Here is a 14,518-nt window from a genome sequence, read left to right on the forward strand (position 1 = left end):
ACATGGCAGGAGTTCTGCCTCTCAATTAAGATATGAATAAGAGTTTATGTATAGAATGGCCGAAGGCCTGAGAGCCCCAGAGGACGCACACCGAACACACTTTCTCCGCTACGGGAGCACGAGCATAAGTGGGGACTAATTGAAGTTGTTATTGAACACCCTCCCGTGTAGTCCAATGTCTTCTTTGGCTCTGGAGGCCACCTGCCTTGCGTCCATGGAGCTGTTCGAGAAAATCCTCATATTCCTTTCCTTCCAGATGTCCCAGAACATGTAGATTACGACCCCGTTAAAGTGTCACCGCCTTTGCCTTGGGATCTTGGCAGCCGCTTAGTTCCCACCAAGCACCGATTTCAATGGGCTGGGTCTGCGGCCGTATGGGATCGGCATCATAATGCTCCCAGGTTAAGATGAGGCCCTAGATTTCTTTATTAGCGAGGGGACATAGCAAGCACAAATGGAGGCTACACTCTAAAAGACCATCACACATGACACAATGCTCCTAGTGTAGCCAATTTCTTAGCTGCAAGTTGTCTGCTGTCAGGATTTTATTTTGTATGAGAATCCAAGCGAAGAGCTTGCATTTGTTCTCCGAGTGCGCTGTCCAAGTTAGTTTCGACCCGAATTGTCTGAAACTCCCTTGGAATTGCGGTATGCCAATCAGGTGGAGTATACACCATCAGGATCCATTTCCAAGCGATGGAATTTTGCATATCTGGCTCCATATCTTTGGTATTTGATTTTAATTATTATCTAGTTTTGAAATATAAAGGATACAACTCTAGCATAGTGCTAAGTCAGAATGTCTTAAACTTGACCAATTTATATAAAATATATTAATATTTAGCATATTAAATAAGTGCCATTAGATTTGTCATAAAATATATTTTTCATGGTATATCTTTTTTGAGTCATAAATATTGATACTATTTTCTATAATTTTTGTCAATTATAAAATAACTTGACTCAGATCAAATCTAGAATTGTATCCTTTTCTAGGATGGAGCGAGGTACTAGTTGTCATGAAAATCACATTCATGGTCCCATTTATTTGTTAGATATTATAACTATATTCAATTTTCTTTTAAAAAAAACAGTGCTCAAATTGCAACGACAGGTCATATGCGCGTGATAAAGGTTTATATATTTTGAGTTTCATACATGGTATAAGTTGGTTCAAAAGTTTAAGCTGTTCTGTCTGCGGCATCGATGCGCACTATAACTTAGATTACAGATCATCACTGCAATTTGCAATATCACCTTGTTTATGCTACTACTAGTGAGAACCACTGCAGGCATGTCCTACTATAGTTCCAGTTGTATGCATATATATTATATAGTAATCGGCAGTTTCAAGATTAGATGTTGGTATCCCAAATGCATGGCAGGGTGGTATCCCCAAATATTCCCCAGCAGATGTCGTTTGTCCATTCTCGCTTGTGATGATAAACGTATGACCGAGTACCAAGCTAACTAGGTTCACGAACCACCATTTCAATTGGTGGCATCGTGAATCCATAGAAGGGTCCAAATTAATGGTGATGCTAACATTATTAGCTACATCCGAATGCAATCTCGTTTTGAAGGACAAGGACGTGTGTCTATGGCAATGTTTTCCTAAACGGTAAACGGTCTTTACATGGTCACCCTTCGTTTAACGTTTAGACTGTTTACATGATGTTTAAACGAAGTTAAACGGTCTAAACGGTTTTATACTTTTTAAAAAAAATACATATAATTATATATGTGCATATAAAAAAATCAAGTATTCTAGCATTTATACATATTTATCCGAGTAAAAATCAATTATTTTGGTTTGTATATATATTTATGCATGTGAAAAGAACCAAATATAGATATTTATGCATGTAACATATCAAGTGTACACATTTATAAATATAATAAACTTAAGTATACAAATTTATCCATACAAAACTGAACTAGATTTACCTCGTGTTCGCCTAAACAGCCGTTTAAACAACTGTTTAGCCCGTTTAATACCGTTTATCTCCGTTCCGTTTAGGCCGTTTGGACCGTTTTTCCCCGTTTTTTGACCGTTTAAACAGTCAACCGTTTAATTTCCATTTACCCCCTAAACAAAACAGTTTACCACCGTTTACCGTTTAGTGGCCGTTTAATCATCCGTTTAGGCGAACACTGATCCATGGTTAGTAACATGTTGTCGATACTACATAGTAGGAGTATATGTATGATTGTGTTTGTTGCTTGTATATATATATATATGCACGGCCGAGCGAGTCACATCCGAATGCAGTTCTGCTTTTTATCCCCAACATGCATGGAGCCATTTGTAGGGCTGTAGGTAAGCTTACTGAGTCAAACTTGTTTTGGTGCTTGTAGGTAGCCTGTTCGGGAGGCCGTATCGTATCGTGGATTATTTACTGCTGGCTGGTTTGGTGTGAGAGAAAAACACTGTTCCTGGCTGGAAATTTACGATCGTTTACGAGCAAGCGAACAGGCTGAGGGTTATTATCTGACTAATTATTCATCATGTTGCACAAACAATTTTGCAGATAACAAACACCGAAGAGTAATGAGGAGAGGTGATGATGGATCCACTCATTCTATTGCACAATCCAAACTAAAATAAGCGAAGAGTGAGAGGGCGATGGACTAATAACTTCTTCGTCAAACCAAACACCCTATTAACCTCCCTATACAGTACTCCCTGTGAATGTTAGGTAATGTTAGGGAAATGCAGACTCGTGTACGGTGTGCCTAAATGGTGATGGCTTATGTGCATGTGCATGGTGTATGGCCGATGCACCTTGCAGCTGCAGCTAACCTCCCTGATTCCGAGCCCACCACACGGAAGATGCCGCCTCCCTGCTGTTTGGGCTCTTCCTCGCTCCCCGGCCTCTCTTTGCAAATTGCACCTTGCTCTCTGCGTTTAATATATCAAGTCAAACAAACCACAACGCCGTAGACGTGAGCTATATTACCGAGCACCTTCTCTCTATCGCAACTTCCCTCTCTCTCCCCTCCTCTCTCACTCACTCGACGCACGCAGGGAACGGAGTAACGGGAGACATGGAGGTCGCCACTTGCAGCATGTTCCTTGCTCACGCTCATGGCGTTGGCGTCCTACCACCACCAGCAGCAGCAGCACGCTCTGTGACGAAACAGAGCTACACCTACACGAGGAGGAAGCGCCTCGCCACCGTGCGAGCCGTCATGGCGAGACCGCAGGAGGTGGTGGCGGCGCCGGCGCCGGCGCCGGCGCCACCGGCGAGGCCGGCAGTGCCACCACCACCCGCGAGGGAGAGAACAGCGCCGCTGCCGCCAGCGCCTGCCACCACCACCACGACGTACCGCGACAACTGGTTCGACAAGCTGGCCATCGGGTACCTGTCAAGGAACCTTCAAGAAGCTTCTGGTACGTACTTTGCGCGCCTGCACACGTACTCATTCGTTCTCGCCACCATTGGAATGATCGAAAGTTTCTGCCTTCCATGACTGCGATTGCTCCACTCTCCGGCCGGACACGAACCAAGCCGACAAAGTTTGGGGCGAACAATACCATGCTTTATTATTCCAAAAGAGAGCTGCTCGCACGTAGTGTCTCGCGCACTGTTTCCCCTGCAAAAATACAGAGACATGTTTTGTTTCCCCTGTGCAAAAAATACAGAGACATGTTTTGTTGTTAAACTGTCGCGTGTCTTTCTCTCACTCTCTTGGGCTTGGATTCATCTCTGTCGTCGTCTCATCTCATGTGCTAGCAGCCTAGTACTAGTACTAGTAGTTTTGGCTTCCTTGTGCGCATAGGAGTAGTACCATGTCATCAATGGTGTCGATCGATGTTGATAACCATGTAAGCGACTGCACGCGATGTGACGTTAAGTTTTTTCTGTCCAAAACAAGCATAGATATATCCTCCTCGACTTCTAGGGACTAACCAGTGTTGATGGCTACTTTTTCAGCCTCACATAAACTTCTGCATCGACTTATATATATATATATATATATATATATATATATATATATATATATATATATATATATATATATATATATATACTTACTTACTTACTTCAATTAAATATATAGAAGGTATACAATTATATATTGCAATAAACGGGAGTGTGCATCAGCATATCAGCAAAGAGAGGTCCAAAGCCGCGATTCGCACAGGTGTGAGGTGCGCATGTCTAGGAATATAGTAGTGCCTGTGAATCCATCCTTAATCTTTGGGACTTCTTTCTTTCTTTTCGCTATAAGATATCCAGGCAGGGAATATAATGGTGGTCAACGACTTCCTTCCGAAGAAATTAATTAACCACAATTACCCAAATAAATGAGCATATATAAGCAAGAACACCAGAGTTAGTTAACACTTAACAGTAAGGTTGTTTAATTGGCCCAGTTTGGATCAAGGGGCTAAAGATTAGCCCTTCACTTTTAGCCCTTGGGGATCCAAATGACTAAATGGAGCATTAGCCCATTAATCCTAGCAAGGTAGGCTAAAGAGAGCTAAAAGTGCTAACATGAGATTTTACTCTCTTTCTCTCTCCTCTCTCTCTCACCTTTTAACCACCTTTTAGTCATGTATCCAAACAGGCCAAGGGGCTAAACTTTAGCCTCTTCATTTCAAGGGCTAATCTTTAGCCCTGGGCTAAACTTTAGCCCAGGGGATCCAAACAGGGCCTTAGTTATATAGAGATACACATGAAAAGATCATGGTGTTCTATTTATTAGAGTGTGTTTGGTTGTCTATACAGGCTCGGGCGTTCCATTGGAATCATGTACGACCATGTGTGAACAACATAAATATAGGATCTGTTTGATCCATTAACACCAACAATTAAAAGCTAAAGTTGTTCTCAAAAAGTAATTCAAAGCTAAAATTAGTACTATTGGATCCAAATAAACCTGCTAATAAATTTCCTAATTATTAGCTAGTGGGTTGCTAACTATTAGTTCCATTAGCTGGTTTGGAGTTGCTAATGAGTGATAATAGTTTATATCAACTCACCATCCAACCACCTATTAGCATATGGATCAAGCAGTCTTTTACTAATAAAAATTAATAGCTATTACCTATTAGCTAGCTAATAGCTAATTTTTAGTACTAAAGTATCCAAACAAGACATACTTACACTTTTAAAAGCCTCATACCTAGATTGTGCATTCTTTCGAACCCACTAGACCACTAGTCAGTACAAAGATTCTCTGATCTTTGGGGGTGGTAGCAGTAGTAGTAGATTAGGCGAGCATGTGGTACAACACTAGCTCCGATCTGTGCGTTACCTCGTCCGTTGGATATGAACTGAACGGCCGGCCTACATCAGCTGCAAAACACCGTGTTCGCCACGGTGTCCTCCACTGTTCTCCGCAGTGCCCTGTGTGCACCTACCAAATTAACAAGATCCCGGGCATGCCCTCTCATTTCTTTCCCACCCTCTCGCAGCACGGCGTTGACAGCGGGAAAAAGCATGAAAAGATGTTAAAAGAAATTTCTCTACAGTCATGTGATTGCTGCTCCTACCAGCATTGGGTTCATGCATGTCTGATGGATGTGTGCAGGGATGAAGAACGGAAAGGACGGCTATGAAGGCCTGATAGAGGCGGCACTGGCCATCTCCGCGCTGTTCAGGGTTGATCAGCAGTGGGAGACTGTGGCCAGCGCTCTTGAACGGGCCTTCCCCAGCTACATCCTCACAATGGCAAGCATACTTTTTATATATGCTCCCCGCAAAACTATTGCAAGCTAGATAAAAAAATACTTTCAAAATGGCAGGAGAAAAACACGAGGTTATAGACGGTTTAGAAAGTAGGGGGTTCTTTGAATATAAGGTGAATTTTGTTTGTATTTTACCTGACAGCACTTGCACCGGTGCGGATGCAGATAAAGGTGATGATGCCACCCTCGAGATTTTCTCGGGAGTACTTTGCCGCCTTCACCACGATATTCTTCCCTTGGCTCGTCGGACCATGTGAGGTATAATACATATATGCATACACATACTTCGCCTACTTGTTCAAACGCTCTTTCTCCTCCATGTGATATTTCTTTCAAGAAATGACAGTGTTATGGCCTGAACAGAGTATTGTTAAGGGTCAATGCTGAGCATACAGTGCATATAGTAGTGGAACATGCAGTCATGGATGGAACATGCTGCAATATGGTTTTTGCGTTCTTACATATATACGCAGCCCCAGCAGTGTCCATAAAGTTGTATGAGTAATCATTGTGTCACTGAACATTGCAAGGTCAGGGAATCCGAAGTTGATGGAAGGAAAGAGAAGAATGTGGTCTACATACCCAGATGCAGGTATTAATTCGTCATCCAGAAATTATTTTTGGTTGAATAAAAAAGTTAAATGCAGACTGGGTTAGTCATAGAAGTTAACAGGTACAAATATAACTGAAACAAAATAATTATAAATAGTCTGATGTGTCATCATATATTTATACTGGCCAAACGATTTCTGGGTCTAAGCACTTCGTAGCTAGTACAAATTCTTAAGATCCATCTAAACATGATTAGCTGTTGTGGGTTTGACATGTTACGAATCTGCACCGTAAATTAGCTTCAGCATAAACCTTTTGCAATACGTCAATCTTTACTCAAGTAAAACCACTTGGAAAAGGTATGGAAGAACTAAGGCTGAGATGCAACATGTACTGCACATGTCGTAATTGTGGCGATCTCGCAATCCTACTCATACTCCACAGACTAGCTAGAAAAATAGGGATACAGTTGAAAAAAGAAAAAAAAAGTACAGGCTAGTGCAATATACAATTCTACCCATGCAGTGCAACTACCCCAAAAAGAATTCTAGAAAAACCAATAGTAAGGTGAGTATTCCTGACTTTTTCTTCATTATCTTACTCTGACAGATTTCTGGAAAGCACCAACTGTGTCGGAATGTGCACGAACCTTTGCAAAATCCCATGCCAGAAGTTCATCCAAGATTCACTTGGCACGGCTGTCTACATGTCTCCCAGTAAGTTCCACTTGGTCTTATCCATGGAGCAATTACCTGAGAGAACAACATATAATGAGTAAATTACTTCAAAGTTTTAGAATCCAAGAAAAATAATCTACTCCAGCCCCTGACTAAAGTTGGGAGGAAATTAGTGGACTGTCACTCAAGCCAACATCATCTCAATGTCAGAAATTGTGTCAAAACCTTAACTGTAACGTCCATGGTCACAAGCCTAATTATTCTATAGCTCAACATTACACTGATTGCCACCAAACGGAAGGGAACTTAGAATATGATCTTTCCACTTTAAATAGTGCTGGTGAGGTCCTTATATATATGGACATTTCATGTAAGATGTCTCTACTCTGTAGCCACACAACTCGTCATACTAGCTCTGAAACGGAATCTTACCTCTGAAAGCAACGCGCCAAGATTCTCACATGAAAAATACAGAAGTTAGCTTGATATGTTAAATCTCATGATCCTGCCACGTACACCATCTGAACTGAGACACTATGCCTTTTTTGGGCATGGGAATCACAAGGTGCCATTTGGTGGACAGAAAAGATTGAAGTGGGACCAACATGTTTGCAGGTTGTAGAGCAATTGCAATCAAGCTGTACAGAGAAAATGGGGTAGCTCCTACTTGTAACTCTTAGTGGAAAACTGCTAATAACAGAGACAAGTTGTGAAATGATAGTGTCTATTCCAACCATTCCACAATGTAGTGCTTATTGCCAAGTACAGTACAGGCACCTTGACTTAACATCGCAGAACCAACATGTTTCAATGATCAGAGTATTAATCTCGCTTACCCCAAGCAATTATTTTGAACGTTGACTCATTCCTGGTGAATATTTCAACCAAACAAATCATTGTATCAAGGTCAAAAGATGTTGACATTTAATGACATCAGTCCACTAGTCCAGATAATTCGAGACCAATTTGTGTTGGAATTTGCTAGGCACTCTTTTTGTCCTGTCAAGTTGCTATCACCGATAAGTGGTAACAACCATGAATGTTAGCTTAATGGCACCGCTTATGGTCTGCAGGTTTATCTTCACTACTTTCTCCATTCTTATATATTGCAAAGCAGTGTTTTAAACCTTACTAAATTATCTCTATATCTGATTCATACAAAAAAAGAGGATACTAGCTTATGTTCTGTTCTAATAAGCCCTTTCTCAGGGGTAATGAAATATTATATTATGTACTTATGTCTACTATATTACCACTGTTCAGATTTTGAGGACATGAGCTGTGAGATGATCTTTGGACAGCAACCTCCTGAAGATGATCCAGCACTGAAGCAGCCCTGCTTCCGGACAAAATGTAAGCCTGCACTGAGATATCTGTACAGATTTAATCATATTTCCTCTTAAAGTTCTCATACCCTTTACTTAATCTATATGCAGGCATCGCAAAGCAGAACCGTCAAGTGAATTGCTCTATTTGATTTGAGAGGAAGAGGATATGTAAATTATTAGACTAATATCAGTAAAACGCCCAAAATTCCATGCCTTCATGTTTATTCCCTTAGTAAGCAGCATCAGCTTCATAGATTCTTTTTACTTGAAAACATAGCAGAAGGCAATTCTAGTATACATCAAATTGTTAGGAAACTGGTTGCTGATCAAGAGGATTGAAGAGGAAACACAAGATATGCCTTTGGAAAATCACAGCATTTTAGTGAATCCTTCATTAGTTATAAGAAAGATATATTGAAGAAGTGTAAAGATATATTGAGGTGTGAAGAATGGATTACCCGTACCAGAAAATTTCATATTAATGGAAGAAACTTGTTTGGAAAAAATAAGGTGGACCATGTTGTATATCGGTCAGGTTTAAACCAACTTTCATCTGCATTATGAATCAAGTTATTGTGCAGATTACCCAACAAAATTGAAAACTAAAAGCCTACAACTGACAGTCTTGTAACTCTCACATTTAGTATGAGTCCTTACAGATGGGGATAAAATTTTCTTTGGACCTGGTTCCAACAGCTGGGAACAAAACCTCAGATTTCCATGCGATGTCAGAATTTCACTTGATACTCCCCTCTAATAAATTGTGATGCTTTCTTCAGATCAGAGTTTCTTACAATGTTTTGTGCAGTCACACAGGACATCTGCTTGATAACGTGAAACACCAAAACAGGTAATACTTTCAGATGCAACAGTATGGACAGATCCATAGCTCTGAATATCTCCTGGTTTATTGTAAAAATTATATCTCACACAGCCTACATTGCCATGTCAACAATTTGATATGCTATATTAGAAAGGGAATTTAGCAAAAACTTCACAAGTTGTGGATTATATCCCAGAACAGATGATTGTGGCCCTAGAAAAAAGAACAGGTGTTTCTACATCTTGATTTCAGACAGTGGTAAGTAAATCATGATGGACTTGACTAAATAACAGAGAAAAAGTATTGTAACTTTTATGTTATTACTGGAGAATAATACGTGGGATCTACCCATCTGAATATGCCACTTTCTACATCCTAGAGCACTTACGACATATACTCAAGAGCATCCAGTGGAAAAGCTTAACAGCATATTCCGGTTTGCTATTCCGAACAAGTCCACCAATCATCGAACTCCAAGTTACAGAATCCTTCACCTTCATCTGCCGGAACACCAACAGTGCCTCACCCAAACAACCCAGCTCTGCGTACATCTCCAGGAGAGCATTGGAAACGAAGAGGCTGTGCTGGAAACCAGACTTAATCACAGCGGCGTGCATCATACCACGGCCCTTCCAAGAACCGAACCCAGCATAACCAGAAACCAAGCTCACGAGCGTCGGCTCAGTCGGCCGCGCTCCATCCACAGACCTCATCATGCCAAACATCTCCACAGCCTCAGCCAGGCGCCCTGCACGCGCAAACCCGCCAATCACAGCGTTCCACGCCACGGCATCCCGGCACGGCATTCCGTCGAACACCCTGCGCGCGGCGCCCATGTCCCCGGCCTCGGCGTGCATCCTGATGAGCGCGGTGGCCACCAGGAGGTCGGACGCCGCGAGCCCGCACGCCGCGGCGGCCCAGGTCGAGGTCCGGGGCAAACGCGCAGGCCGTGGCGGCGAGGTGGTACGTGTGGCGGTCGGGCGCGCAGGAGCCTGACGCGAGCATGGCGCGGAGGAGCGCCGCGGCCTCGCGCGGGAGGCCCAGCGCGAGGTAGCCCCGGAGCATGGCGTTGTAGAGGAGTGGCTTGGGCGGCGTCGCGGAGGGGGAGGAGGAGGAGGAGGAGGACGCGGCGGTGGCGGCGGCGTCGAAGACCCCGCGCGCGGCATCGGGGTCGCCGAGGCGGGCGTAGCGGGCGACGAGGAGGGACGCCAGGTAGCCGTTGGCGGCGAGGCCGGAGACGACGGCGAGCGCGTGGGGGCGGCGGGGGTCGGCGGCGTGCGGGGAGGAGGTGATGGCGGCGGCGAGGGATTCCTTGAGGGCCTGGTACCGGTAGGTCACGAAGGGCATTTAGCTCCCTGTTCCCCCTGCGTCGAAATCCGTATTTGAATTTAGGCGCGACAGGGCCTCCTCACGTCATTACACATGCTGTTAGACTATCTACAACAGCTCGTACCAAAACACAACACCTATTTCATGTTTTGGGTCACCTACAACAAGAAGGTCACGCACCCAAATCTTATCTTATCCAATAGCGAACCCAAAACTTGCGAAGCCGGAGCCGCACTCGGCCCGCCGAGGTCCCTAGCGCCGCCGCTGCCGAAGCCTCCTCTGCCCCGTGCGACCGTCGGAGCTCGACACGGCGCGGAGTCGCCTGGCGCCCTCCACCGTGCTGGAGCCGTGGCCACGAGCCGCCGGCGCCATGCCCTCTCCTTCCCTCTCCCCGTTGCTCTCTATCTCCTCTCCTCGCCGCACTAGGGCAGAGCGCCGCCGCCGCTGCCGGAGCCCCACTTCGCCGGAGCCCACCGCCGCCCTGCACCCCGGCTCACTCTCCCTCTCTTCCCCCCTCCGCCTTGCCTTCTCTCTCTCCTTCTCTCCCTTTCTCTCTCTCTCTCTCCCTTTTCTCTCTTGGCCGCATGACCCTGCCTCGCCGCCGCGCGGGGCACGCCCAGCCCTGCTCAGGGTCCGGCCACGCGCCGGTGCACCTCAGCACGCCACCGCCCCGCCCGTCGTCTCCTCGCCGCTGCGCCCCGCGGCCGTGCCCTCTGCGCTAGAGATTTGGGTCGTGCGTCGGAAGGACACTTATTTGCCTTCCCTCTCTCCTCCCCCGCAAAATGGGTAGTCTGATTGCGTAGTCTGTTGGAGGGGGATTTTTTTACTGTGCACCATGCATTTTGGGTTTAGGTGGCCTTATGCATTATCCCCCGTCCTTGCTTGTTCGTTGGTTTTCGACGGTGTCTTTTTGCTTGTTCCAATCTAAACATTCTCGACACAATTTCATACACATGATTTTCAGGTCAATTTGACAGAATTGATCATTTGAAATGAAAGGTAAAGACGGAACCAGGTGTGCGTGGACGAGGAGAATCTACATGTATCCAAGCCCCCCGTTGGAACCGCTTTTATACTAAAAACGATTGTAATCTAATCAGGATTGTCTAATAATCTGCGATAAAAGAATCTACAATATAAATAATCTAGACGTTTGACAATCCTAATTAGGATAAAATCTAGAGGATAAAACTGACCTTAATAGCCCTCCGATCACTCATCAGATTGCCATCGGTTCCTCTTCTTTTGCGATTGCCATTCGTGTATGTTTATTTATTACTCCCTCCATCCCAAATTGTAAGTCATTCCAAGAATTTTGGAGAGTCAAAGCTTTTCAAGTTTGACTAAAATTATAAAAAAAATTACAAAGATTTATGACATCAAATAGATATACTATAAAAATATAATTAACAAAGAATCTATTAGTACTTAGTTGGTATCATAAATGTTATTATCTTATTATATAAATTTGGTCAAACTTGAGATGCTTTGACTCTCCAAGATTCTTGGAATGACTTATAATTTGGGATGGAGGGAGTATATAATAATACTCCATTTGTCTCAGGTAAGTGTATTTCTAGAATTTTTGGAGATCAATGTTACTTGAAAATTATATATTTACCTTATCAAAAACTATTTCAGCTTTCTAATACTTTGAAAATAGAGAAGGTAAAAAAGAATTACTCTTAACTACGTGAACTGTACCTAGAAAAATCCTTATATATTTTGGAACAAGTTTTAAAATGTTTACAATCCACTTATTTGAGAAGGGCGAGTAATATATAATATAAGCAGGTGAATCATTATGCCCACTAGTCACGGCTTCATTGTTTGAGACTCCTAAGAGCGACCACACTGCGATGTGGCACCTTCTTCTAAGAGAGGCAGCCAATGTGCACTTGGCAGTTGCACGGCCTCGTCCACACACCACGTCTGTGCTAGGCCTCTCATGGCCAGCACACTCCTCATTAGCCAGTCATCTAGGAACACGCTACGATAATTCACATCCGGGCCTATGACCCTGTCGTCCGCCTTCGCGCTATCGAGGGTGCCCACCCCGTTGCATGGACATGGAAGATCGCCAGATCGGCAACGTAGGGCACGTTTGGTTTCGCAGCCAGGACAGTCCTTTTCTTGCCCAGTGAGGAATCAGACTGCATCTGCGGTTTGGCTGCCGGGTTAGTCTTTTTTTTGGAGTCTATGCTAGCTAGCTGTTTCCTAGCTTTTGCCGGAGAGCGGGGCGAGCTCCTCGTTTCCTACGCCGCAAGCGAGGCGAGGTGAGGCAAACCAAGGCCACGTTTAGTTCGACGGATTCGGCGCCGCTGAAACACTGTGCAACACTGTAGTATTTCGTTTGTATTTGGTAATAATTGTCCAAACGTTGACTAATTAGATTCAAAACGTTCGTCTCGCAAAGTACAACCTAACTGTGTAATTAGTTTTTTATTTCGTCTACATTTAATACTCCATGTATGTACCACAAGTTTGATGTGACGGAAAATCTTCTTTTAGCATAGTGTGAAAGTTGGGAGTTGAAAGCAACTAAACATGCCCCCAACCAAACACGCCCGTAGCAACGTACTACGCCTCTAGGCAGAGGTGCCTGCAAGCCCTTAGGGAAGAGCACTTCGCTGTGGTCAGCGAGCGCACTTGCAGGTCCTCAAACGAGCGTTGCCACAACGACCGATATCAATGTGTGAGTGCGACCTGGCTGCCACGGACATGTACAGGTGCCGGACGTGGCATCGTCGGATTAAGGGTTACCAAATTATCTGTTTTTTTTTTTGCCACAAAGTTTGACTCGATTTATAGAAAATACGTGCAACATTTATATCTTTAAATAAATTTATTAAAAAACTAGATTCAAAGTTCGTTCCAATGATACCAATTATGTACCATAAATATTAATGTTTTTAATATATTTTGTCAAAGTTGCTTCTCGAGAAGCGAAAACGATAGATATTTTGGGACGGATGGAGCAGTTGGTTATGCAAGTGTGCCAAAGGGTGTTAAGCCAAATTTTGACTACTTTTGGTAGCCCTTTTATTTGGCCAATGCTAGCTCGTTTTATAGTAGCTAAAGTTGGTCAAAACCATGGTCATCAATTTTGTGACCAAAGCTAGTGCACGACACATTTGAGGGAAAACCAAATGTTGGGTTCTCCAACGCGCGTGGATGCGTGAAGTCTCCGTACATAGTCCATTGGGGCTTTTTTTTTTAGAGAGAAAGGTTGGATTTTATTAATAAAGTAAAAGAACTTTTACATCCATCTCCCTGACGGGGCACTCCACAAGAAAAGAGAAATAACAGCTAGATCCTCTTGATGAGCACCCGTGTTCTTCGCCGTCGTCGACCTTTGTTGCCGCACGCCTATCCTTCTCCACCTCCCGCAATGAAGAAGACTAAGTATGAAGCTCCTGGCCAATTTCCAGATCGACGAAGAATCTTCAAAGTTTAAAGAGCCCATAAGTGACACGTCAAAGACGTGCTGTTGATTCGTTGACCGCATCGGCCAACGGCAGATTGCTGTTTCCTCATCGTCGCCAGAATCTGACGCCACTTGCCTCACCGGCCAACTCCAGACGACGAACAACAGACACGCAAGGGGGATCAAAATACACCAACCCAAACACATGGGAAGTTGGACAACAAACCTCACAAGAAGAATCCCGAAAATACCAGAACTGACTTGGAGGAACAAAACACACCAAAAGCTTCTCCACATGTTCATCGCCACGTTCTGGTTTACGAGGCCAGCGCTGTCCTTGGCATCATGGGCATCGACGGCACCAAGAAAAACACAGGGAAAAAAGAACATCGACGCATAAGAGGAAAACGATGATAAACCCACCGAAGTCGAGGCCCCCGCAAAAGATATCATCGCCGTGCACCACATATACCTCAGACACCACCAAGACTCGCTCGCCATGACCAGAGTCAATGGTAATCTAACCCTAAACCTAACTAAAACCACTCTATTTGGAGAGAATATATACATCACCCACCGGATCCCCAGTTTCTCCTGCACACTTGCGCCCCAGAGGTCACCGGCGGTGAGGAAAACCGGCGAATCCAGCGGTGAGAGCCGAAATCGATCGTCTCTTAATCGCCT

At 44.2% G+C, this 14,518-nt stretch overlaps 2 protein-coding genes across 3 annotated transcripts; one reads left to right on the plus strand and one right to left on the minus strand.

Annotated features, from left to right (window-relative positions):
• Positions 1-2,193: 2,193 nt before the first annotated feature.
• On the plus strand, positions 2,194-8,755 carry LOC136485292 (beta-carotene isomerase D27, chloroplastic-like). 2 transcript variants are annotated; one of them, XM_066482202.1, is made up of 9 exons: positions 2,194-2,320; positions 2,532-2,946; positions 3,029-3,394; positions 5,542-5,681; positions 5,864-5,956; positions 6,229-6,290; positions 6,860-6,966; positions 8,191-8,280; positions 8,364-8,755. In XM_066482202.1, the coding sequence occupies exons 3-9, from the start codon at positions 3,049-3,051 to the stop codon at positions 8,402-8,404; spliced, it is 879 nt and encodes a 292-aa protein (XP_066338299.1). In that variant the 5' UTR covers positions 2,194-2,320; positions 2,532-2,946; positions 3,029-3,048; the 3' UTR covers positions 8,405-8,755. The 2 variants fall into 2 exon arrangements, with proteins under 2 accessions (XP_066338299.1, XP_066338298.1); XM_066482201.1 differs by lacking the exons at positions 2,194-2,320; positions 2,532-2,946 and having other exon boundaries at positions 2,961-3,394.
• Positions 8,756-9,035: 280 nt separating this feature from the next.
• LOC136489255 (pentatricopeptide repeat-containing protein At4g21065-like) lies at positions 9,036-10,425 on the minus strand. Its single transcript, XM_066485944.1, has 3 exons — positions 9,897-10,425; positions 9,467-9,826; positions 9,036-9,157 (listed from the first exon to the last, which is right to left on the minus strand). The coding sequence occupies exons 1-3, from the start codon at positions 10,423-10,425 to the stop codon at positions 9,036-9,038; spliced, it is 1,011 nt and encodes a 336-aa protein (XP_066342041.1).
• Between the last annotated feature and the right edge of the window lie 4,093 nt (positions 10,426-14,518).

Source organism: Miscanthus floridulus, chromosome 10, assembly GCF_019320115.1.
Source record: "Miscanthus floridulus cultivar M001 chromosome 10, ASM1932011v1, whole genome shotgun sequence".
NCBI classification, from domain to species: domain Eukaryota; kingdom Viridiplantae; phylum Streptophyta; class Magnoliopsida; order Poales; family Poaceae; genus Miscanthus; species Miscanthus floridulus.

What these genes read in the sequence shown, in the direction of transcription:
- LOC136485292 (XM_066482202.1), top strand. Translation starts at nt 3,049, where the DNA reads ATGGAGGTCGCCACTTGCAGCATGTTCCTTGCTCACGCTCATGGCGTT. An exon ending in CCAGCTACATCCTCACAATG is followed by an intron (nt 5,682 to 5,863) that starts GCAAGCATACTT and finishes GTGCGGATGCAG; the next exon opens with ATAAAGGTGATGATGCCACC. An exon ending in GCCCTGCTTCCGGACAAAAT is followed by an intron (nt 8,281 to 8,363) that starts GTAAGCCTGCAC and finishes ATCTATATGCAG; the next exon opens with GCATCGCAAAGCAGAACCGT.
- LOC136489255 (XM_066485944.1), bottom strand. Translation starts at nt 10,425, where the DNA reads ATGCCCTTCGTGACCTACCGGTACCAGGCCCTCAAGGAATCCCTCGCC. An exon ending in ACATGGGCGCCGCGCGCAGG is followed by an intron (nt 9,827 to 9,896) that starts GTGTTCGACGGA and finishes TTGCGCGTGCAG; the next exon opens with GGCGCCTGGCTGAGGCTGTG. An exon ending in GATGCTCTTGAGTATATGTC is followed by an intron (nt 9,158 to 9,466) that starts GTAAGTGCTCTA and finishes ACAATAAACCAG; the next exon opens with GAGATATTCAGAGCTATGGA.